The sequence below is a fragment of the Aythya ferina genome (assembly GCF_964211825.1).
Source record: "Aythya ferina genome assembly, chromosome: 8".
Taxonomy (NCBI): Eukaryota; Metazoa; Chordata; class Aves; order Anseriformes; family Anatidae; genus Aythya; species Aythya ferina.
In genome coordinates, this window is record NC_140304.1 from 19,825,280 (window position 1) to 19,844,287 (window position 19,008).

A 19,008-nucleotide genomic window follows, 5' to 3' on the forward strand; every position below is an offset into this window, starting at 1 on the left:
TGCATTGCTTTTCTCTCTTGCTGATTTTATGACCTTCCCATTAATTCATTAGCATAACTCACATCAATGTGTTCCAGAGTAAAATGCACAGGATCAGTCAGGTACACCCGGCTAGACTCCTTGTTGATAGAGGCTGCAATGACGTGGGAGTTGACTGCAATTGTACTGTTCCGCCCAGCAAAGTCACTGCCCAGCTTTATGGTTGCATTTTCAGTACTAAGAAAACGCCCCAGACTTTTGTAAATGATGAAAACAAGTTTTGCTAACCCTACGAAAGAAAACAAATCCCATCATCACACCATAGAGAATTATACAGAAAAGCTGCAACCTGTAACCCTAAGGAGTGGAAAATAAGTAAACAGAGAGACATTTTCAGGCTACGGATTTGAAGAAAAAAGCCCAGGTACCCGCTATGTTCAAGAAAAAGCCACAGAGCAGTTTTGTTGTGTTTTGTTTTGATTTTTTAACTAGAGGAGGTAATGTAGGTTTTATAAAATGTGATGGAGTTGCAGTGCTATGTGCCCAGGACTCACCATTCCTGCTGTTCTGTTTCACAGTGCTTGCAGAGAGCTGAATCGAGTTGCCTCCTTTATTGCCCTGAGGAAATTTCAAGTCCTGCACCTGGCCCTCAGTAATGAGCACTGCAACATCCAAAACTAAGCAGACCCAAGAAAAAAAAAACAAGTGTTAAAAAGGAGGATGCAGAGATAGTCTTTTGGCCAGATTGCAATACGCCAAATGACAATTATTTCCCCCAATCTTTATTTAGTTTTCTTACACTGCTGTTCTACATTTGCCACCAGAAAGACAGATCTGTACCGGCATGTTTCAACTACATAGAGTTAGTTTCTTTAAACTTTAATTAAACCTCGTGCATACTACTAAAATGGCAGTATTTTAATAGTGAAAACACAACATCAAACCTTGCTTTAATGTGTGCCACCAAAAAATCCACTTAAAATACCACGAATACACATATTGCAGATAAACATTTATTTTGAAGCTTCACACGACTATGCAGTATCCACAGCCAGCAGATTTAGAGCTTCAAGTATTGATTTAGATATAAAGAGGTTTTAAAAGTCAGCAAACAGATGCCTAAGTATACCTATGCCATGTATTTAGCTAAAGAGATATTCATATCTAAATATATATATATTTCCTAAATATAATTTTGTATAAAGGTTGATAGGAAAAAATGTATTGGTTCCGCTAAAAAACAGTATTGAAATTGAAAATTTAGATCTCACTCAGACAGTCAGTTTTAATTTCATATTGCAATGCATACTGAGCAGCTTTCATGGGATTATCATGAAAGAATGAATTTCCTGAGATATGTAAATTATATGGGTCAGAGTGGTCAATTTTTTGTAAAATATCTATGTTACATTAAACTAGTTTAATTATCAGTCCATAGCTATAAACTATGGACCTACAAAAGGAATTTAGGAGAGCCATTCCTCATTCTCTAAACCACGTACAAGTAAGTGTGTTGGGAATTCAGCATTGGTCTATTCAGATTTGCATGGCATCAGTGATGCACCACTAGGATTTGACGGTAGCTTATCACTTAGGAAGTGATGTTCAGACAGTCTACTGAGCTCCATGGAACTACATGTACATCCTAAGTGTGATGTCCAGGTCTACATAAAGGTGCATCTTAGAAATGTCTTAGAAAAGACCTTAAAAGGTCTTAGAAATAAAGGTCTTACGAATGAAACATATGTAGTTGGGAAAAAGATTTTTTTTCCCATGAAACCAAAGTACATTTTTTAATATAATTTAGAGGAAATAATAATGGTTAATTTCTCAGATAACTTTCTGCAATTCTACCATCATTCCTTCAGAAACAACTTTATACCAGGCTATAACACCCTTCCTGATCTTTTCCCAGTATCTTCCTACTCAATAAAAACTAGGCAGAATCATATTCTACAGTTACAAATATGCAGACATTGAAACGTGAAAAGTCTCATTTCTGAGTCTATTCCAAGTCTCCACCTCGGTACCCCTCAAATTAGCAGACTTTCAGCTTCCTTGTACTTCACTGAGACTACATTCATATCTGTAATAAGATGAAGGAATTTTAATTTTATGCATAGCAATGATTTTTGCTTAACACATCCCGTGTACCAATATTTGCACATCTCTAATACCAAACCCCTTCATTTCTCTGTCACCACTTAAATTCCAAATTATGCTCCAACTATCTTCAGCTATTTTGCAGTCTCTGGAGCATAACTATTCTGCATTATGGGAGATGTAGTCCACTGAACACATTTTTACCTGAAGACAGTCATGTTTAATATAAACATTTGGCTTATGCTCTGAGTGCCTAAAATATTTAACTGGAAGACTGCATTGCAAAAAGTAATTTAAATTCATTAGGAACAGATTATGTATAATAGAAAAGCATTTCCTCAGCCCTACAGAAAGCAGTTACCTCAAAAAATCCATACTTTGCCATTTAAGTACTCTTCGTATCTATACATTCTGCTAATGATTTTTCAGTGGTAAATCAACTTTGCAATATCAACTACTTTACGTTATACACTGTATTAATGATACTAAAGAAGAATGCTAATTTTGTTTAAGTAAGCAAGAAAAGCATTTCTCCTCTCCTCAGGAGCAAGTCCTTTGATACACAGGCAGGTAACATATAGCTTTCTAAAAATTTTGTGCAGCTCACCTTTCAAAGAGCATATGGCAACCCAGAATATTTTTTCTTGTTTTTGTGGAAAGCAGTGCACACGACTTTAATTAATACTTGAAAATAAATTCACTTACCAATATTTTCTGTGGGCATTGACACTCTGGTTGGTTCTAAGAGATTATCAGCTAAGACAAAAGCCCCTTCTTCTAATGTATCAAGTAGCATTGTGGCTGCATGGGCTTGTTCTGAAGAATTCATGTCTTTCCAGGACTCTAGTGCTTCAGGCCTGAGCAGGTTGTCCACTGTATCAACAATTGCCTGCATTCATTAGAAAACTATCATTAGGTCTGATTGCCCTAGGCAGCTGGGGAAAATTTCCAACGTTATCTGGTGACAATTATAATACTTTACTGTCAGAATGATTTACTGTGATTTAATGGCACTATAAAACTATTTTCAAAATAAAAATATTTTCCATCCCCTTGCTGGATAAGCATTAATAGAAGTGCAGTTAGCCACTAGCATTGTGTAGTCTCTAAGTGGTAAACATGCAGATTTGACTCGTCTCTTGTCAAATATAAAGACAGCTTTGTTAATGTGCTGAAAAAATATAAAAAATAAATGCCAGAAGTTTTGCCTGAAGCTTTCATCTTAAAGTTAATGTCAAAATATATAACTTATATTTAAAAATACTAATGCCAAAATTGGCATTCTGCAGCTTAGGCTAAAATGGCAATAATTCTCTTCTGGAAACTTAGCACAACTCATGCAGCCATGGTGCTGTAAACTACTTGTCGATGACAAACTGCTTTCTTTATTACAGGAGGCATGAAATGAAGCTGACTCGGTGGATATAAATTAGCCTGGGCCATTCTCACTCCTCCTCCTGTTCCTGTACCTGTTCATAGATACTTAAAAAGATTACTAACTCCCATTCCTACACAAAGGTCAGTTAAAAAAGGAAATCAATAGAGCAAACAAGATGTCCACTGACTGCCCCTGTTATCAGAGAAGGCAAAACTGAAAAACTGAATAAAGCTGCCATTTTAAGTCTTTCCTGCAACAACTCTATCATTATGTTTTAAGGTTCATTAAGCTGCATATAAAGTAACAGTAAATAAGGAAGAAAAGAATTCAGAGACATGATTACATTATTTTTACAAAATAATCCAATCAATCACAGTAATCAGTTAATCAATTGAAGGCAGGCTCTTACATTAATGCATAATGTAGCTGTGCATTGAGTATGCCATGCATTGCTGAAACACCCTGTTTACTCTGTCCCATTTACCGAGTCATAATGTGTCATTAAGCATATATATAATGTGTTTGATCAATTTGAAAGTATTGGGAATGGAAACAGAACACAGTGTACAAACAGAAAGATGTTGGTCTGGAATACTACATTGTGTAATAGGAATAGGAAAAGTTGGTCAAGGCTATTGTCAGAGCAAGATTAATTAGCCTAACCCATTTTAATATCCTCTTTCTGTCTGCATTGTGAGTCACCATGACCTTCCTGGCAGGTGGAAGATACTTCGAAGTGGCATTAAAGCCTTTTTTCTTTCTCTAATGGGAGACAGAATAGTCAAAATGCTCACACTGATACTGCTGCAGCCATTAACTAGAGTGGAACAGAAATTGGTCTGCAGAGGCCAGATTCATTAGTCACCAAGAAATACAGATTGGAGCCTCTAATCTGAGGTACAAATGAATCCTCTGTCACAAAGTGGGAACTTGCTTCCTTTACATAGTGTAAGTCAGCTTTTGATTTGTCATTTCAAGAGGTTTATTAGTCTTATCTAACCAGAGAAGCCCATTTGAGATCTACAGAAAATGACACCAGTCAAAAATTAAGGTTGTGGCTATGGTTTCTTATGTGTCTCCATCTAGTGCTGATGGTATGCATTTATTAATCTGAAATGCTTTTTGTTTATTATGGGATTAGCTAACTCTGCATTTTTCCTGTGGTAAATGATCACCTGTCCAATAAGATTTCTGAGGCATTTTCTCCACTCAAAGATGAGTGGGAAAGTAGGAAGACCATGTGGCCCCTCTGATGCATCTGTTGAAGCAACCCAATAATTGCTCTTCTCATGTTAATGTTTACTATTGAAAACAAAGAACGAAAATTCAGTCTAGTAAATACCTGCTGTGTTTCCTTTTCCTATTAAAAAACAAACAAACAAACAACAACAACAAAAAGCTTTCTAATAAAAAATATATATATATATTATTTGAGAAGTGAATTTCGCTCCAGATCTTGGCCTCCTTTTGTCAAATTTTTGCCATAACTGGACACCTCCCATCCCTTTCCTAAGCTGCAGGATAAAAGTCTGAGTGCCTGCTATAGAGAGGTGTCTCTTCAGTAATTGTCTGAATTAATTTATTATGTTGCAAAGCATTTTAAAGTTCTTTTCAAAAATTGTTCTTACATTTTATCTCAGAAGGTACAAGTGAAAAACAGTATTTTAAAAGAAACTTCAAAAAAATGTGCAATAAAAATTTTCAGAGACACAGATACAATCTATCCTAGGACATTTTCTTCTCTTATTCACAGGCATGAGGTGGCATTATTTGCATTGTATCACATAACAGAAGCTGGCCACTGTGGGCAACCATTTTACCAGAGAGGAAAGAAACTGAAAATTGGGCAGCAATGTTACATGCCTTTCACATAGCCTGGTTAATAGGATATGTGGCATGTATTCTACTAGTAAAGCTAGTTTGTCCTAAAAATGTATCCATTTAATACTGGAATCACTGAATCTGGCCTTTGTAACAACTCTTAAAATTGTAAGAAGGATCATTTTACTAGGTATAGGAATGCACGAAGAACAAAGTAGGCTACATAATGTATTTTTCATGCAAGCAAATTAACTCTAAACAGTCTTTGATATACAATACTACCAAGCTGAAGTAATTTCTGTTAAGTTGCCAGCTTTTTCCTCCACCAAAAGCTGTATTATGTGAGAGATTTTATTTCCAATTCAGATAATGACTATTTCTCCTCTTATACTTTGGAACAAGTTGAGGTAAAAGACGTATAAACTTTGACCTTTTTTTTCCTGAGTGTTATACCTGTGCAAAGCCAACATTTGTACAGTTGATATGGGGCACAATACACATTTATCAAAGACTGAAATACATAGGATCATGCAGCAAGATGATAAAGCGTGGCAGGTTGCTGAAGCAGGGAGAAAGCAGGGTGACAGCACAGGAGAGATACCTTAAGGTAAGCCCTGCATGTCTTCTCTCGTTTTTGGAGCTTTTTAGTAAGAAAAAAGAAAATCAGAAGTTAGACACATTCTGGAAAGCTTCAGAGATATCCAAAAATTAGTCTGGTGTTTTAAATCCCTAATTTGAACTACAAAGATTCTGGATATCAATTTAGTATCCGTCCAATGATGACTACAGAAAAACATCATACAGGAAACTTTTTTCCCAACCAGTATACAGGTGCCCAGGTATTTTTTCCCGAACAGTGGGATTTGTGTGAAAAGGTCAAAGGAGAAAATCCCTGTGTGGTCACTTTATCTGTCTCTGGGAAAACTCTTTTAAGGGTAGCTAGGGATTGTAAATTAAACTATTGCCAAGACAACGGAAGAATGCAAGGAGCTCTCTCTATAAAGCAGGCTAAAAAAGTTTTGTCTATAGCTTCTTGACTAAGCTGAGGCAAGGAGGAGGCCATGAAATATAGCATTTCTTCTGAGAAAAACAGGAATGGTAACACTTTTATGATTTCTATCTAAAACTGTAAGACATATTTTTTTTCTCTGAAATGTTTCTCTGAGCATTATTCCAGATAAAACCTAAGTCTTTGCATTTTAGATATGTCTTGACATATAAGATCAATTATAAGCGATGTTGGTGTCTTAAAAAGTCTAAAAAATTGCTATTATTTCGCAGAAGGTCAGATTAAGACAAAACCCTGCAGCTATGCTGAATCCCACTGAGTGTTCAGGATGTTCAGGGTTAAAATGATCACTGGATAAAAATACTGATTTGGTACAGAATTTCTGTAAGCTATTACCCAGCTCTCTCATGTTATTTTTAACGTATTCCAGATTTTAATAAGGGACACATAGCTGTTTTTGAGTACCAGTCAGCTATTGTGAATTTTATCTTATTCCCTAAAGAAAGTAATTGCAACTTTCTGCTATGCATTTACTGTTGATTTCTCTTACATGTTTATTCCACAACTATAAGTACACAGGAACAAAGTATAGATTAATATTTCTGAAAGAGAAAAAAAATAATCAAAGGCAATGGTTATCCCAGCAGGAAGATTTGAAGGGAAACGTGTACCTTGTTATAACTCCTTCCTGCTGAGTCTTTTTCACTGGGCCGCAGTTCCTGCAGCTGAGCATCCAAAATGTCCACAAGCTGCTCCATCAGCCTCACTGATGAACTAACATCGCCAGCGAAGACTGGTCCTTTGGTGTGTTTAGCCAGTTCATTGGCCAGACTAGCTGCATTTTCTCCACTTCTGATCTGAAATGACAATTTATATTATCTCAGCAGGGTCCCTTGTTCTGCTTGCGGCTCCTAATTCCAATTCCCCGCATACCTTTGTTGTGGTGAAATAACCATTTACACATACATTGAAATCTGCAACTAATTGAGACCAATAACATTCTCTTTATCTCAGAAGATTAAAGGTTCTTAGATCCATGACACACAAAAGCAGTTCTTAACAGCCATCAAAACAGAAATCAGGCTGGGACTTTTGGGCTAGATCTTCTATTCATCCTCACTTTTATTTTACTGCCATTATCAGACAGTAAGAAATCTATTTGTTCATAGTAGTGCTTGAGGCATTTGAAAGTCAAGTAGCCTGGTACTGACAACAAATTATCCAGTTTTCATAAACTCAGTAAATCTCAGTAGGGAGGGAAAGCACAGAAAGTGGCTCTGTGTTTTAATCATACTGTTATTAATGCACTTATACAAAAATCTACTTATTACAGCGTAATTTTCCCCAAACCTAAAAACCTGGTTGCATACCAGACTTTTTGCTATGTGGTTTATAATATTTGATTCATTAAGCAAAGATACTGGAAAAGCTACTTTGCTTTAAAACGTGATGAAAATATGTAAGCACAGACTCAATACAATTACTTAGTGCAAGACTATGCTTAAACATACTTATGAACCTAACTTTTGGTAAATATTTCACACACAAAATGCTCATAACTCTTTCTATTTCAAATGAACACAGAGTAATAAAGACGGTTTCAACTAACTGAATTATTAATGCTTGCAGTTTTATCCTTAGTCACCAGTGTACATCAGATAAAAAGGTTTCAACCAACCTTCTGAGCCAGCTGATTTACCCAGTGTGAGGTGCAGTTGCTAAGATCGGGACCTTTGGGGTTCCACGTTCCCGTTAAAACCACACAAAGATATGAGGCAGTTCCTACAACAGATGTGGAAAACTACAGTGAAATTGAAACCATTTTTCTGCATGCATTCAGGAAATCAGCTACAATGTACTCCTAAGCAATGTTAAATTCTGAATGCCGCTAATGTAAGTAGTTGACAATAATTTACAAAAACGTATGGAAATAATGTAGATGACAAACAGCAATAAAAAAGTCAGTGAAAAGTACCAGACGTTTTCTGCAAACAAACAAAAAGCCCTTGATTTTTCCTGGAGCTCATCCAGAGGGGAGCTCATAATGAGAAAGGCATCTGTAAGCATATTTCACAACAGTCCCCAAGCAAAGACCTAAAATTTGACCTGGATTCTCAAAGCATATGTGCAAGGTAATTTTCCATCTACGTTCAAATGCTGTTTGTAGATTAGAACTTGACCACTGCCTGTAGGTACTGCATTCTCCAACTAACATGAAAAAATCATGACAGACAGCTTGAGATTTAAAAAAGAAATCGTCATCAGAGTGGCACAGTGCTTTTGAAATGACTGCTTGAATTCAAGACATATTTTTAAAGGCAATACCTCGTGTTCCTTTGGGGCAAGGGCGTTCAACCATCATTCCTCTTTGTGTCTGGGGCCAGCTAATCCCCCTGGCCTCAGTTGGTTCACAGAATCTCTCTGGCAATGGGAAGAAACTTGTCACAGGAGGAATTTTGGTTGTGGAAATGGGTGGTGGTGGCTTGGGTCCTCTGCTTCCTTCCTTTGTTCCTCCAGCTAATGTTGTGCTTATGGGGCCTTTCTGAGATGTAGTGCTAGTGGTTGACACTGTGGTTTTGTACAGCTCTGCTGAAGAAGTTATTGTCACTGCTGTAGTAGGCACTGCACAGAGAAAATTAGAGTAATAAAGAAGTGAATGAGTTCAGATTTTAAAAGTCCTTTTAATGTTATTTATGTTATTTTAATGGATTCTCTGGTGTCTCCTTTTCTTTACCTTAATACTGCACTTTTCTTAATGTTATTCTGGGTGCTTAAGAATTATTTTCCTCCCAGCTCATACCAGTATGAAGTTTCAGAACAATCTCTAAACAATCTCTTCTACAATAACAATTGGTAGTTACATTTCTAAAAGCTGAAAGGCAGTCCTACCAAGTTATCAGTACATAACAAATATGCTCAGAGCAATTAATGATTACTTAATCATTTCTGCAGAAGGAAGAACTGTATGGACAGAACCATTTGAATCAGCATGCCATAAACAATACAGTTAATACAGTTCAGCTTTAGCAATAAAGATAGTGGGCTGTAAATAACTGGACCGTAAAAAAAATATAGACCCAAAAACTTCAAGTCACCCACAACACACCTTCCAGGAAAGTAATTCTGATAACATCTTCCTACCCAGCAGCCATTCTGCTCGAGTGAGCTGCAGCATGCCTGATTAACTCCAAGCAGCAGAAATGCATAGCAGGGAGGTGGTGGTCTGGTGTTTGAACATTGCAGGTTTTAACATCCTTTCTTGATAAAGCAGATACGAAGACATGACTCATGCAGGCCAGTGGCAAGCACCTAGTGCAACCTTTCGTGCAACACTAGGACTGGTTTAGGCCAAATCATTTCTGTCTGAGACTCACAGTGGTTCACTTCACCAACCCCCGTGAGAAAGGAACTGCTGGGGCTGGGGAGGCGCAGCTGGGCCTGCTGCATTTTTTCTGAGGCTTTGGAAAGGTAGCACTAGTCAATACTTGTGAAGATAGCAGTCCGCAATTTCTGTTCATCACTTTCAAATATACATTGGGCAACAGTTGAAACTATGCAGGTAATGTAATTGAGGCAGTTACCATTAATTATTTCCAAATCTTTCATTAGTGCTCACAGTGCTTTACAAGCACATAAAAGCACAAGTCCTTGTGCTGAGACTGAATATGCTCAGATTGAGTATTTATTATTTCCTAACCAATATAGAAATAAATGAAGCTAATTTTAGGATTAACTTCACTGGATAAAGTGGCTTTTTTGTTGTTGTTGGGTTTTGTTGCTGCTAGGCCCTTGACCTCCAAGGCACTGGACAATGCATGTCTTCTCATGGTCTCTAAATAAAATCACCACCAAAACCAAAAGTGCTGCCTAGCTTTCTTTCAGCAGATTATTTTTTATGTTTGTGTTTTGAAAAATATTGACTTTCTCTTGATTCAAGATAACAATTATTATTTCAAAATCCTCTTTCAATTATATTTCATCTATAATATTTTAGGAGTCTCAAATATGAATTTATCTTTTTATTTTTCTATGAATTTAGAGTGAAGCTTTGAACATCAGAATCTATTTTTACAGACTGTATAAGGAGATGTGTTTTTTTTTTTTTATCCCTTTCTTGCTCATAAATGAGAAACTTCTTCAGAGGCTGTCTTCTGTTCGATCTGATTCTTGGCTGTTTGAAGACAGTCTGTGTAATTGTGCTGAATTTGTGGCGCAGCTAGCTACTATGAAACCTACTGAAATCTCTGGATCTGTTCTGCAAGTGCTTGCCTGACATCTTGTGAAACTGCTGTAATTTTCGTTTGATTACAATGCATCCAGCCTTCTACTGCTTTCCCAATTAACATTCGTCAAAAGCATTTGCAATCACTTGCAGCAGTGTCAGGCAATGCCTGCTGAATCAGGTCCCGGGGAACAGGGAGCTGCTAGGGACAAAGAATGATGCAAGGGACAACTGATTATTACTATCCATCCCCTAACACATTGTGCTAATTAGTACATATTTAATCACTGAAATGTGTGTTAGCATTATTGCTATTACTGCTCAAACCTGTAATGTTTAGGATAGCTTTGTCTCAGAATACCACTATAAGAATTCAAAACAACTCTCTGAAGTTCAGTAGTGAGGTAACGATTTTCAGAATATATTTTGTGCTGCACCCTCAGCTAAAATATTCTGCTGTCTTTACACAACATTAGGTAGAACAATTTTAATGCTATCCATTGAAATCAATCCCCATGCATATTGTCTATGATTCAAAAATGACCTGCATACCTTAGTAGTAATGTATACTTTTGAAATATACTTGTAATCTCCCATTTTAAGAAAAAGACTTCAAACCTTCTCTCTCTCAAAACTGAAAGAGATACAGGTCATTTCTAAGAGATTCTCTGATTTAAATACAAAACTGGAGAAGTCGGTATATTTAAGAATGTACCAAGAAACTTCAGGCAGTGCTGGAAGCCTGTGACTGGGAAGGTTGAAAATAGGAGCACATCTCTTTAGGAATATATCCAGCCTTCAGAAGGTGGATCATTTTGTTTTTAATGACCTGTTGGGGAACTTAATCTGTAAGGTCACTGTCCTGAGCTGCAAGAAGATACATGATAGCTGCCACCACCTGAAGTGTCTCAATCTGAAGTGTCCAGGGTGATGGCATCTGCAGGCTCCCAGGCAGTTACAGAGTGCTTACAGATACAAGACAATGGTAGTGATGATTAATATGACACAACTAAAAAGGAGACCAAACCACATGTAGGGGTTATTAACTTACCATTACAGGCAGCTGGGGTAAGCCTTTATAAGGCTGACGATTTTTATTTTTAATTTTTGGTCCACTACCAAGAAAGCTACTTCTGCAATGTGAGATTCCACTTAGGATTTTTTTACCATGCTGGACATGCTGAGGAGAAAAACAAAACCTCTTCTGCCTTCTTCCTTCCTATTTTATTTTTTTTTATTCTTAAATAGATGTGTCTCATTAACCAGCTGAAGACAGTCTTCATAAGATTAAAAAAAATGACGATAGCAATAGGAAGCAAATGCAAGGACTCAAATTGAGAGTAATTAATTTACATTTGTTTCATGCAGTTCCTAACAGCTGATTTAAACAGTTAGAAGTACTATTGGTTTCTAAAAATGAAGACACCACTGGAGTAAAACTTAGCACCTGCTTAACAGTGTGATGTCTATAAAAACATAACACAATTGCTTAGGACAGCAGGGGAATAGTAACTTTGTTTCCCCAACTGACAGTGAAGAATGGATTTAGAGACAGCACCTATTTTCTATTTTCTTCAATCTAACATTCTTCACCAATGGGTTTCTATTCTAAGTAGACATTAAATACATCAAAACAAACAAACAAACAAACACACACACACAATACAAATATCCCTCTACATTTAAAAATGAACTGAAATGCTTAGACAATGCATCGTTTCTGAAAATATCAGGGGTTTCACTTTCATCTCTGGGACCTAGATAATTTCAGAAATTGGATATATGGATTTTTCATTTAAGCATATGCTATTATTGACTAGATATTTCAATTTATTTGGACATTTGAAAACCTAGATCCTCACCTCATTTTCAAAAAGTGTTGTACGCTGAGCTGCTGTGTACAGCAACAGGATCAGAAACCTGTGCAAATCCAGATTTCCCTGTTTTCTGCTTATTGCTGCTATGTGCCTGTTTTTATGCTTCAGTGAATATCAGGGAAGTCACTGAGACTTACCTAATTACTTATAGGTTACAGCTATTATGCTGGCCAGAATTCTATTGACCCTGCCAAATCCCATTTAGTCGAAAGTGAAATGTTTACACAGGCATTTATAAATTTACACCTTGAAAATAATAAATACATTTCAAAATTAGAGAAATACCTATGATCAAGAAATGTGCTATCTGGTCCCCATTATGTTGTCTTTATTTGTACAGCCACTCTTTAATCAATCTGTAGTGTAGCAGATTCACTATAATAGCAAAGATCTAATTTACTTAACAATTTGCTGCATGACTTCATCATAGATTCTTGGTTTATAAAGATTTATTTGCACTAGCTTCCTATTATTTCAAGCCCTTGGTGATAGTACTCTCTGAGTTTCTGTTCTGTCCACACTCACAACATCCGTATTTTCCTGCAGTGATCCAATAAAAGTTAATGATGGGTATCATGGTACAAAAGGGGAGACAACTCCAGTTTGAACAGTTTGCACAGTTAGCGTAAATTGGGGTGAGTGTAGATGAAATCTCTCCCTAATGCACTACAACAGAACAAAAGGATTTATCTTCTTTTTGTTACCAAGGAAACCTTAAATGTAATACTCATTCACTTTTAGGGGGAACATTCCCTTCATTCTTCCTGATCTAAATTCCTTTAAAAATTCTTATTCCAGCTAGGATTTGTTTGATCCTTGGATGCCTCCTTAGAAATAATATACTGGGACATATACACTAAATTTACCAAGAATACAAAAACTTTTCTTTGTTCTGCATTTTTGTAGTTGCTTTTTGCAGGACCTGATATATTTCTGAACTATTTCTGAATTAAGGTTGACATTTAAATATAATTTTTACATTTAACCTATGAAAATGTGATCTTGTGTTGTAAATGAGTGTTACTTGCCAGATCTAGCTCTGAATGCCATTTCTACATCTATGTACTATAATTCCCATGAGGAGAGAGAAGAAATAACAACACATAAAGACTGAGGTAAAGGGGAGAGCTCTAAGGGCAGCAGACCCAAGTTCCAGGGTAAACGTGGTCGTGGTAGCATGGCTGCAGCAGCCTTGGTTTTAGAAATCTGAGGAGTTTTCCTGAGGATTAGGTAAATATGAATATGGGAAGCACATAACATACACAGTTGGAGGAGGAAGAAATGGTGTAGGTTTGCAGCAAAAGCCAGGTCAACATTAGGTTAATTATAGTGGCATTTCTGTGGTTTCAATAGGCAGATTTAAAAATGGAAGAAACAACTGAAAGAAAAAAGGCATGCTGGAGGTCACAAATGAGTCCACAATTTTGGCTCTGGGAGCAAACACAGACCTTTGAGTTAAGAAGTGTGACTCAAATGTGACAAATTTGTCTTTTATGGAAGAAGAAGATTGTTGTTTCTGAAGCCCTTGATAGCAGGAAGTTAAGGTGCAGACAAGAACTGATAGCTAAGACAGATAGATGGAAGAAAAAATGAATCACTCGGTGTCTATACATCATTATTGCTCCCGCAGCAACAGAAGCAACACAGATTGCTGACTTTTCTACAGTGGCCCCAAGTTAACCGCTAGAACAGAAAAGGCCATGACTTCCAATTTTGAGGCACTGACCTTGTGACACCATTAAATACCTTACATTAAAGTACCGTTGTAGAAAAAAAAAAAAAGAAAGAAAAGTTCTCCCATTAGGTGACTTAAAGAATCTTATCCTAACACCTATGTCTTTGAGTAGATGATTAAGAGATCTGAACCACAGAAAAAGAAAAAAAAAAAAAAAAGAAACATAAAAATGTTCTTTGTCAAATGGGCTGAAAATCTGATCTAATTCCACGGAAGATAAAAACCTGAAATGTGTATTACACATATAGGTTCTTGGACTGTGTAACAATAGATGGACTGGTCTTCAATTTATACAGATTTTATGCTGAAAAAATGAAGAACTGAGACTATAATACAAATAAAATACTGAGTTATAAGTCTGGAATGTCTTCTTGGTTTTATAGCAGTACTTCTCATGGCAATCACACTAATTTTTCCTTTAATTTAGTTGCCTTTAACTAAAGTCAAAAGAGGAAATGAACTGAAACATATTCTTAGATCTGCCATTTACACATCAATACAAAATTTAAATAGTGGTTATTGGCTCTATATAGGGAAAAAATAACTTTTGTGAATCAATGTAATACACATTCAAATAAACCTAATGTCTTCATATGGTTTCTATATTTAAAAAGGTCACAATCAAAATGTATTTACTGATTTCTTAATGCATTTAAAACAAAAACTCACAAACCACTCAAAATATTCATTTTATATCTTCATGGGTGAAAATGCTTAGATGAGAGGCAAGCACTCTGCAGCATGCCCTAGACCCCTTCTTGTCTAGGTTTGGTTGCAGTACCATCTTTCTCCCTCTGTCTTGCATACCAGCTTCTTCACATGGAAACCCAGGAACATGGGTTTCCATGTGAAACATGAAGGGGTGCTGCTGGATACCTGAAACTCTTGCTGATATTAGATGGAATGTGGCTGAGATGTGTACTGTAAGTTAGGATCTTAGAGACTCTCTCATAATAAAAACATTATGAAATGTCTCACTGGAGATGTTTGGTGGTACTAACATAAATGACAGCTTTTTTGTCTCTTCCTGCTCTTCCTAAATGCTTTTTCCCTCAATGCAATGATTTAAAGATTAGCTTTTGCCACATTCATGGCAGATGTCTGAACTGCAAAAGCTACATAAAGCCGGCACCTCCATTTACTGCTCTTATTTTTAAGGTGTTGGAGAACTTAAACTGTATCTTCATCTCAGTTAAATTGAATGAAAAGTGACATGTCTGAGAATGTATGAAAATGAAAGCTATAATTTTTTTCTAATTACCTAGGTGGGTATGTCTTAGCTAAGAGCAGCTGCAAAGCCTCCCTGAGGAGTGGCCTTGTTTCACATACAGAGTGCAGAGCCAGCCAGAACAGCTGCCCTCAGGCTGGAGCTCAGCCCCCAAACACTAGAACTGGCTGAGACTGGCATCACACAGCCAGGGAGGTCTGCAGGAGACAGACTGGTAACATCATTATGGGACTCTGGAGATTGCTAGTATGGTACTTCTAAACTGCCTCATGGTGCTGCATCTTACGTACTTTTTTATTTAGGAAAAGTTATATGTATGCTGATAGAGAATCATAGAACTGAAGAATGATTTGGGTTGGAAGGGACATTAAAGACCGTCTAATTCCACTGCCCTGCCATGGGCAGGGACACCTCCCACTAGATCAGGTGGCCCAAAGCCCCATCCAGCCTGGCCTTGAACACCTCCAGGGATGGGGCATCCACAGCTTCTCTGGGCAACCTGTTCCAGTGCCTCATCACCCTCTGAGTGAAGAATTTCTTCCTTATATCTAATTGAAACCTACTCTATCATTGAATACTTGAAAACATTACACTCACTCCCTGACAAAGTCCCTCCACGTCTTTCCGGTAGGCCCCCTTTAGGTATTGGAAGGCTGCGATGACGTCTTCTCAGAACCTTCTCTTTTCTAGGCCTAACAACCCCAACACTCTCAGCCTGTCTTTGCAGGAGAGGTGCACCACTATGTGGTTCATCCTGCTGCACATGCATCAGCTGAGACAACACCGAACAGCTACTTTCCATGGGGAGAAACTGTTATTACTATTTTTTGAAGCACAAAAAATGGCTGCTAAGCACATATGCCAATTGGATGACAGAAGTGAAGTATCAGACTTCATTGCTAAAGCAGCTTACCAACAACCTGTTCTTTGATGCATGTATACTCTTCTGCCACAGAGCATTTCTCTTGATACTATCCCCCACAGGTGTCAATATGTGGCTGTGCCTGTTCATGTCATTCTTTGGGATAGCTGGGACTTAGAGACCTCTTTTTTACTCCTCTTTTTGGCCAATTAGTGTCCTTCCTTTTAGGTAGCTATTCTAACTTCATGTGAGCTGAACAGCAGTTTTAATGGACTTGCTGAGAAATCTGTTAAAAGGATGTTGGATAATCTTATCTAATCCAGCATTAGAAACTGTGAAAATGGGTCTGCAGAAAAATATTTATGCTTGGTATTGCACATTAACCCTGTATGTCTCCTCTGGGACCTCCCAGCACACATCACTTTCAACTGCTGGCGCCAAGAAGTTAAGAGGTCTGAATGTGTGCTGTAATCAACTCAGAAGTCAGGTAACGCAGAACCAATGGGAACAGGCTTCTGGCTCAGTGTGAATGAACTCAAACTTACTTTAGCTGCAGAAAGTCAAACTGACTGATGTAAAGTAAATAAGCTATTCTCCAACTCATTCTCAAGCACAGACAAGCTAAACACTTGCATAAAACAAATTACAGGAAAATACAAGCCAAATGAAACCAAATTAAGTAATTCTATCTCTCTTCACAAGTTCTGTAAATTTGCCTTGTACCAATGTAACACTGTACTGTTCAACTGTGCAGAGACACAAACCCTCCTCGTCTTTCTGTACAAAGATATATTTTAGACCAAAGAGATCTGAAATAGTTATTTGAATGGAAGTACAAAGAGATGAAAAATAAGAAAAGTCAAACTGTTACCTTGGGCAGGATCAGGTGGGCCAAATTCCAAAGAATATCGCAGAATGAAGTTGTTATTCCACACATAGAGCTGGTTGTCTCTGGGGTTGTAATCCACTGCAGCGATGTACTGGTACTGGTTGGGGAAAGGAACATCCACGTGCTCTCCTCTACTCAGCCTGGTGTTGTAGATGTAATCAATGGCATTCTTGCCTGTCTCACTTTCATTGTCTTGATACACTGACCGCACTACATACAGGACACCACATATCATAAAAGCATTGGATGCTGCCCGTTTGTCGTATGTTGTTTCCCAGGTTGCTTCAAAGCGCAGGGTGTAGGGGTTCAACTGGCTAATTACTATCATCCCATTGTTTTGCTCCGTAGCATAAATTACCCATAAGCCATTTTCATCAACTGCCAAGTCAATGTCAGTTTTTCCTCCCCATCGGTATGGAGAGGTGTCATGGTAATTAGCATAATTGATTATGGCCTCTCCACTCTTAATTCTAGTCCTCAAGTCAAATTTTACTATGTTCCTAGTTCTTTCCTTGTTAAAAAAGACAGCGCCATCGTATACTACAAATCCAGTACCGTCCACTCGATTTGGGAGTTTATATGTTGTTTGCTGGCGTCCGTTTTGGAAGTCCTCTAAGGAAGCATATTCTATCAAAGTATCGGTGCGATATGGGGTCCATGGCATGAAGTATATTTTATCTGCAGCCTGGAGAGGATCTTTGCACCAAGCACCTGCTTTTTGTTCAGCTTCATATAAGTACGGTGAGTCCACAATTGCTTTCAACGTCCCCGGGCAAACAAAAACTAACAGTCACAGAGAGAAGTAAAAGAAGAATTATGTCAGATTAAAACTGTCTCATAATCCCCCCCAAAAAAAAGAAGAAAAAAAAAAAAGAAAAGAAAAAAAGAAAAAAAAAAAAGAAAAAAGTAGGTAAATCATAATGACTGTGTCAGGAAGAAAAAAAATCAATTTAATTGGCACTAGATTATACCTTATGTTATAATTAATGCAATTATCACCCTTTATCATCCACTTTTCTTAAAGTTACCATGTTCTTGCTGTACCAGTATGGAAAGTGGATGGGAACTGCTTTCACTAGTACAGACCAAGGCTCAATGGCATACACAGACAGCTGAAAATGTAGAGCTACTGTTGCATTTTCATCTTAGACTTTTAGTGAGTACGCATTAACGCTCCAGAGCTTTTAACTGGTGTGCAGCAGTGCGCTAGGTCATTTCAGTCCAAAAAAATCGCATCGACTTGTTTAGAACTTTAAGAAGTGGTGAGGCTGAAAAAGGAGGTGCCTCGATTAAAATAAAGGAACGAAACAAATCATCAGGTATATAGAGAAAGCAATTAGGAGCAGAGAAAACAAAACACAACCAAAGCAATGAATGAAACAGACCAGGAAACCCTGTAACCATGGCATGCTATGGAGAGGGTTCTGGAAGCCAGGCAAGATGACACTTTATTAACAAGAATTTACCCAAGGGTGAGAGAAAGAGAGGGAAAGAAAGACAAAGAGAAAGGGAGAGAAAAAAGCAAGGGAGTCTTCCCTCCAGCCCAAGTATTTCAGACACTATACCCCGCCACCTACTTTAAGCAGCCAAGTCACTTTATTGCAAACAGTCGACTTCTTTATGAGGTGTACTTATGAGATCCTGCTGATTATCATAATATAAGAGTGTTGTGGGGAGGGGAAGGGAAGAGGTTAACATCCATAAGGCACATAACAAGGAGCTGGGGTTTGGACTGTATACGTTATTTACCTTTTTGCTCCACTTCTATTTTAAGCATCGGAAGAAAAATAAAAAAGTGCAAGGAAAAAAGAAAGAAGATTAACATAAATTGACTATTAATCTAAAGATTAAATTAGTAACAGACGCTAAATATAGGGAGAATAAGAACTGCACTATATTGGATAA

The 19,008-nt window shown here is 37.4% G+C and overlaps 1 protein-coding gene across 17 annotated transcripts in view; it reads right to left on the reverse strand.

Annotated features, from left to right (window-relative positions):
* The window catches only part of ADGRL2 (adhesion G protein-coupled receptor L2), a 157,868-nt gene that overhangs the window by 27,092 nt on the left and 111,768 nt on the right, over window positions 1–19,008 (reverse strand). For 13 of the 17 annotated variants that reach the window (XM_084527861.1, XM_084527863.1, XM_084527874.1 and 10 more), the window contains 8 exons: window positions 17,086–17,886; window positions 8,616–8,912; window positions 7,969–8,072; window positions 6,962–7,147; window positions 5,883–5,921; window positions 2,788–2,971; window positions 534–656; window positions 63–268 (listed from right to left, as the gene is read on the reverse strand). In XM_084527861.1, the coding sequence (XP_084383987.1) occupies window positions 63–268; window positions 534–656; window positions 2,788–2,971; window positions 5,883–5,921; window positions 6,962–7,147; window positions 7,969–8,072; window positions 8,616–8,912; window positions 17,086–17,886 (1,940 nt within the window). The remainder of the gene's footprint in view (window positions 1–62; window positions 269–533; window positions 657–2,787; window positions 2,972–5,882; window positions 5,922–6,961; window positions 7,148–7,968; window positions 8,073–8,615; window positions 8,913–17,085; window positions 17,887–19,008) is intronic. The other 4 variants (XM_084527864.1, XM_084527875.1, XM_084527873.1 and 1 more) reach the window with 1 other exon arrangement.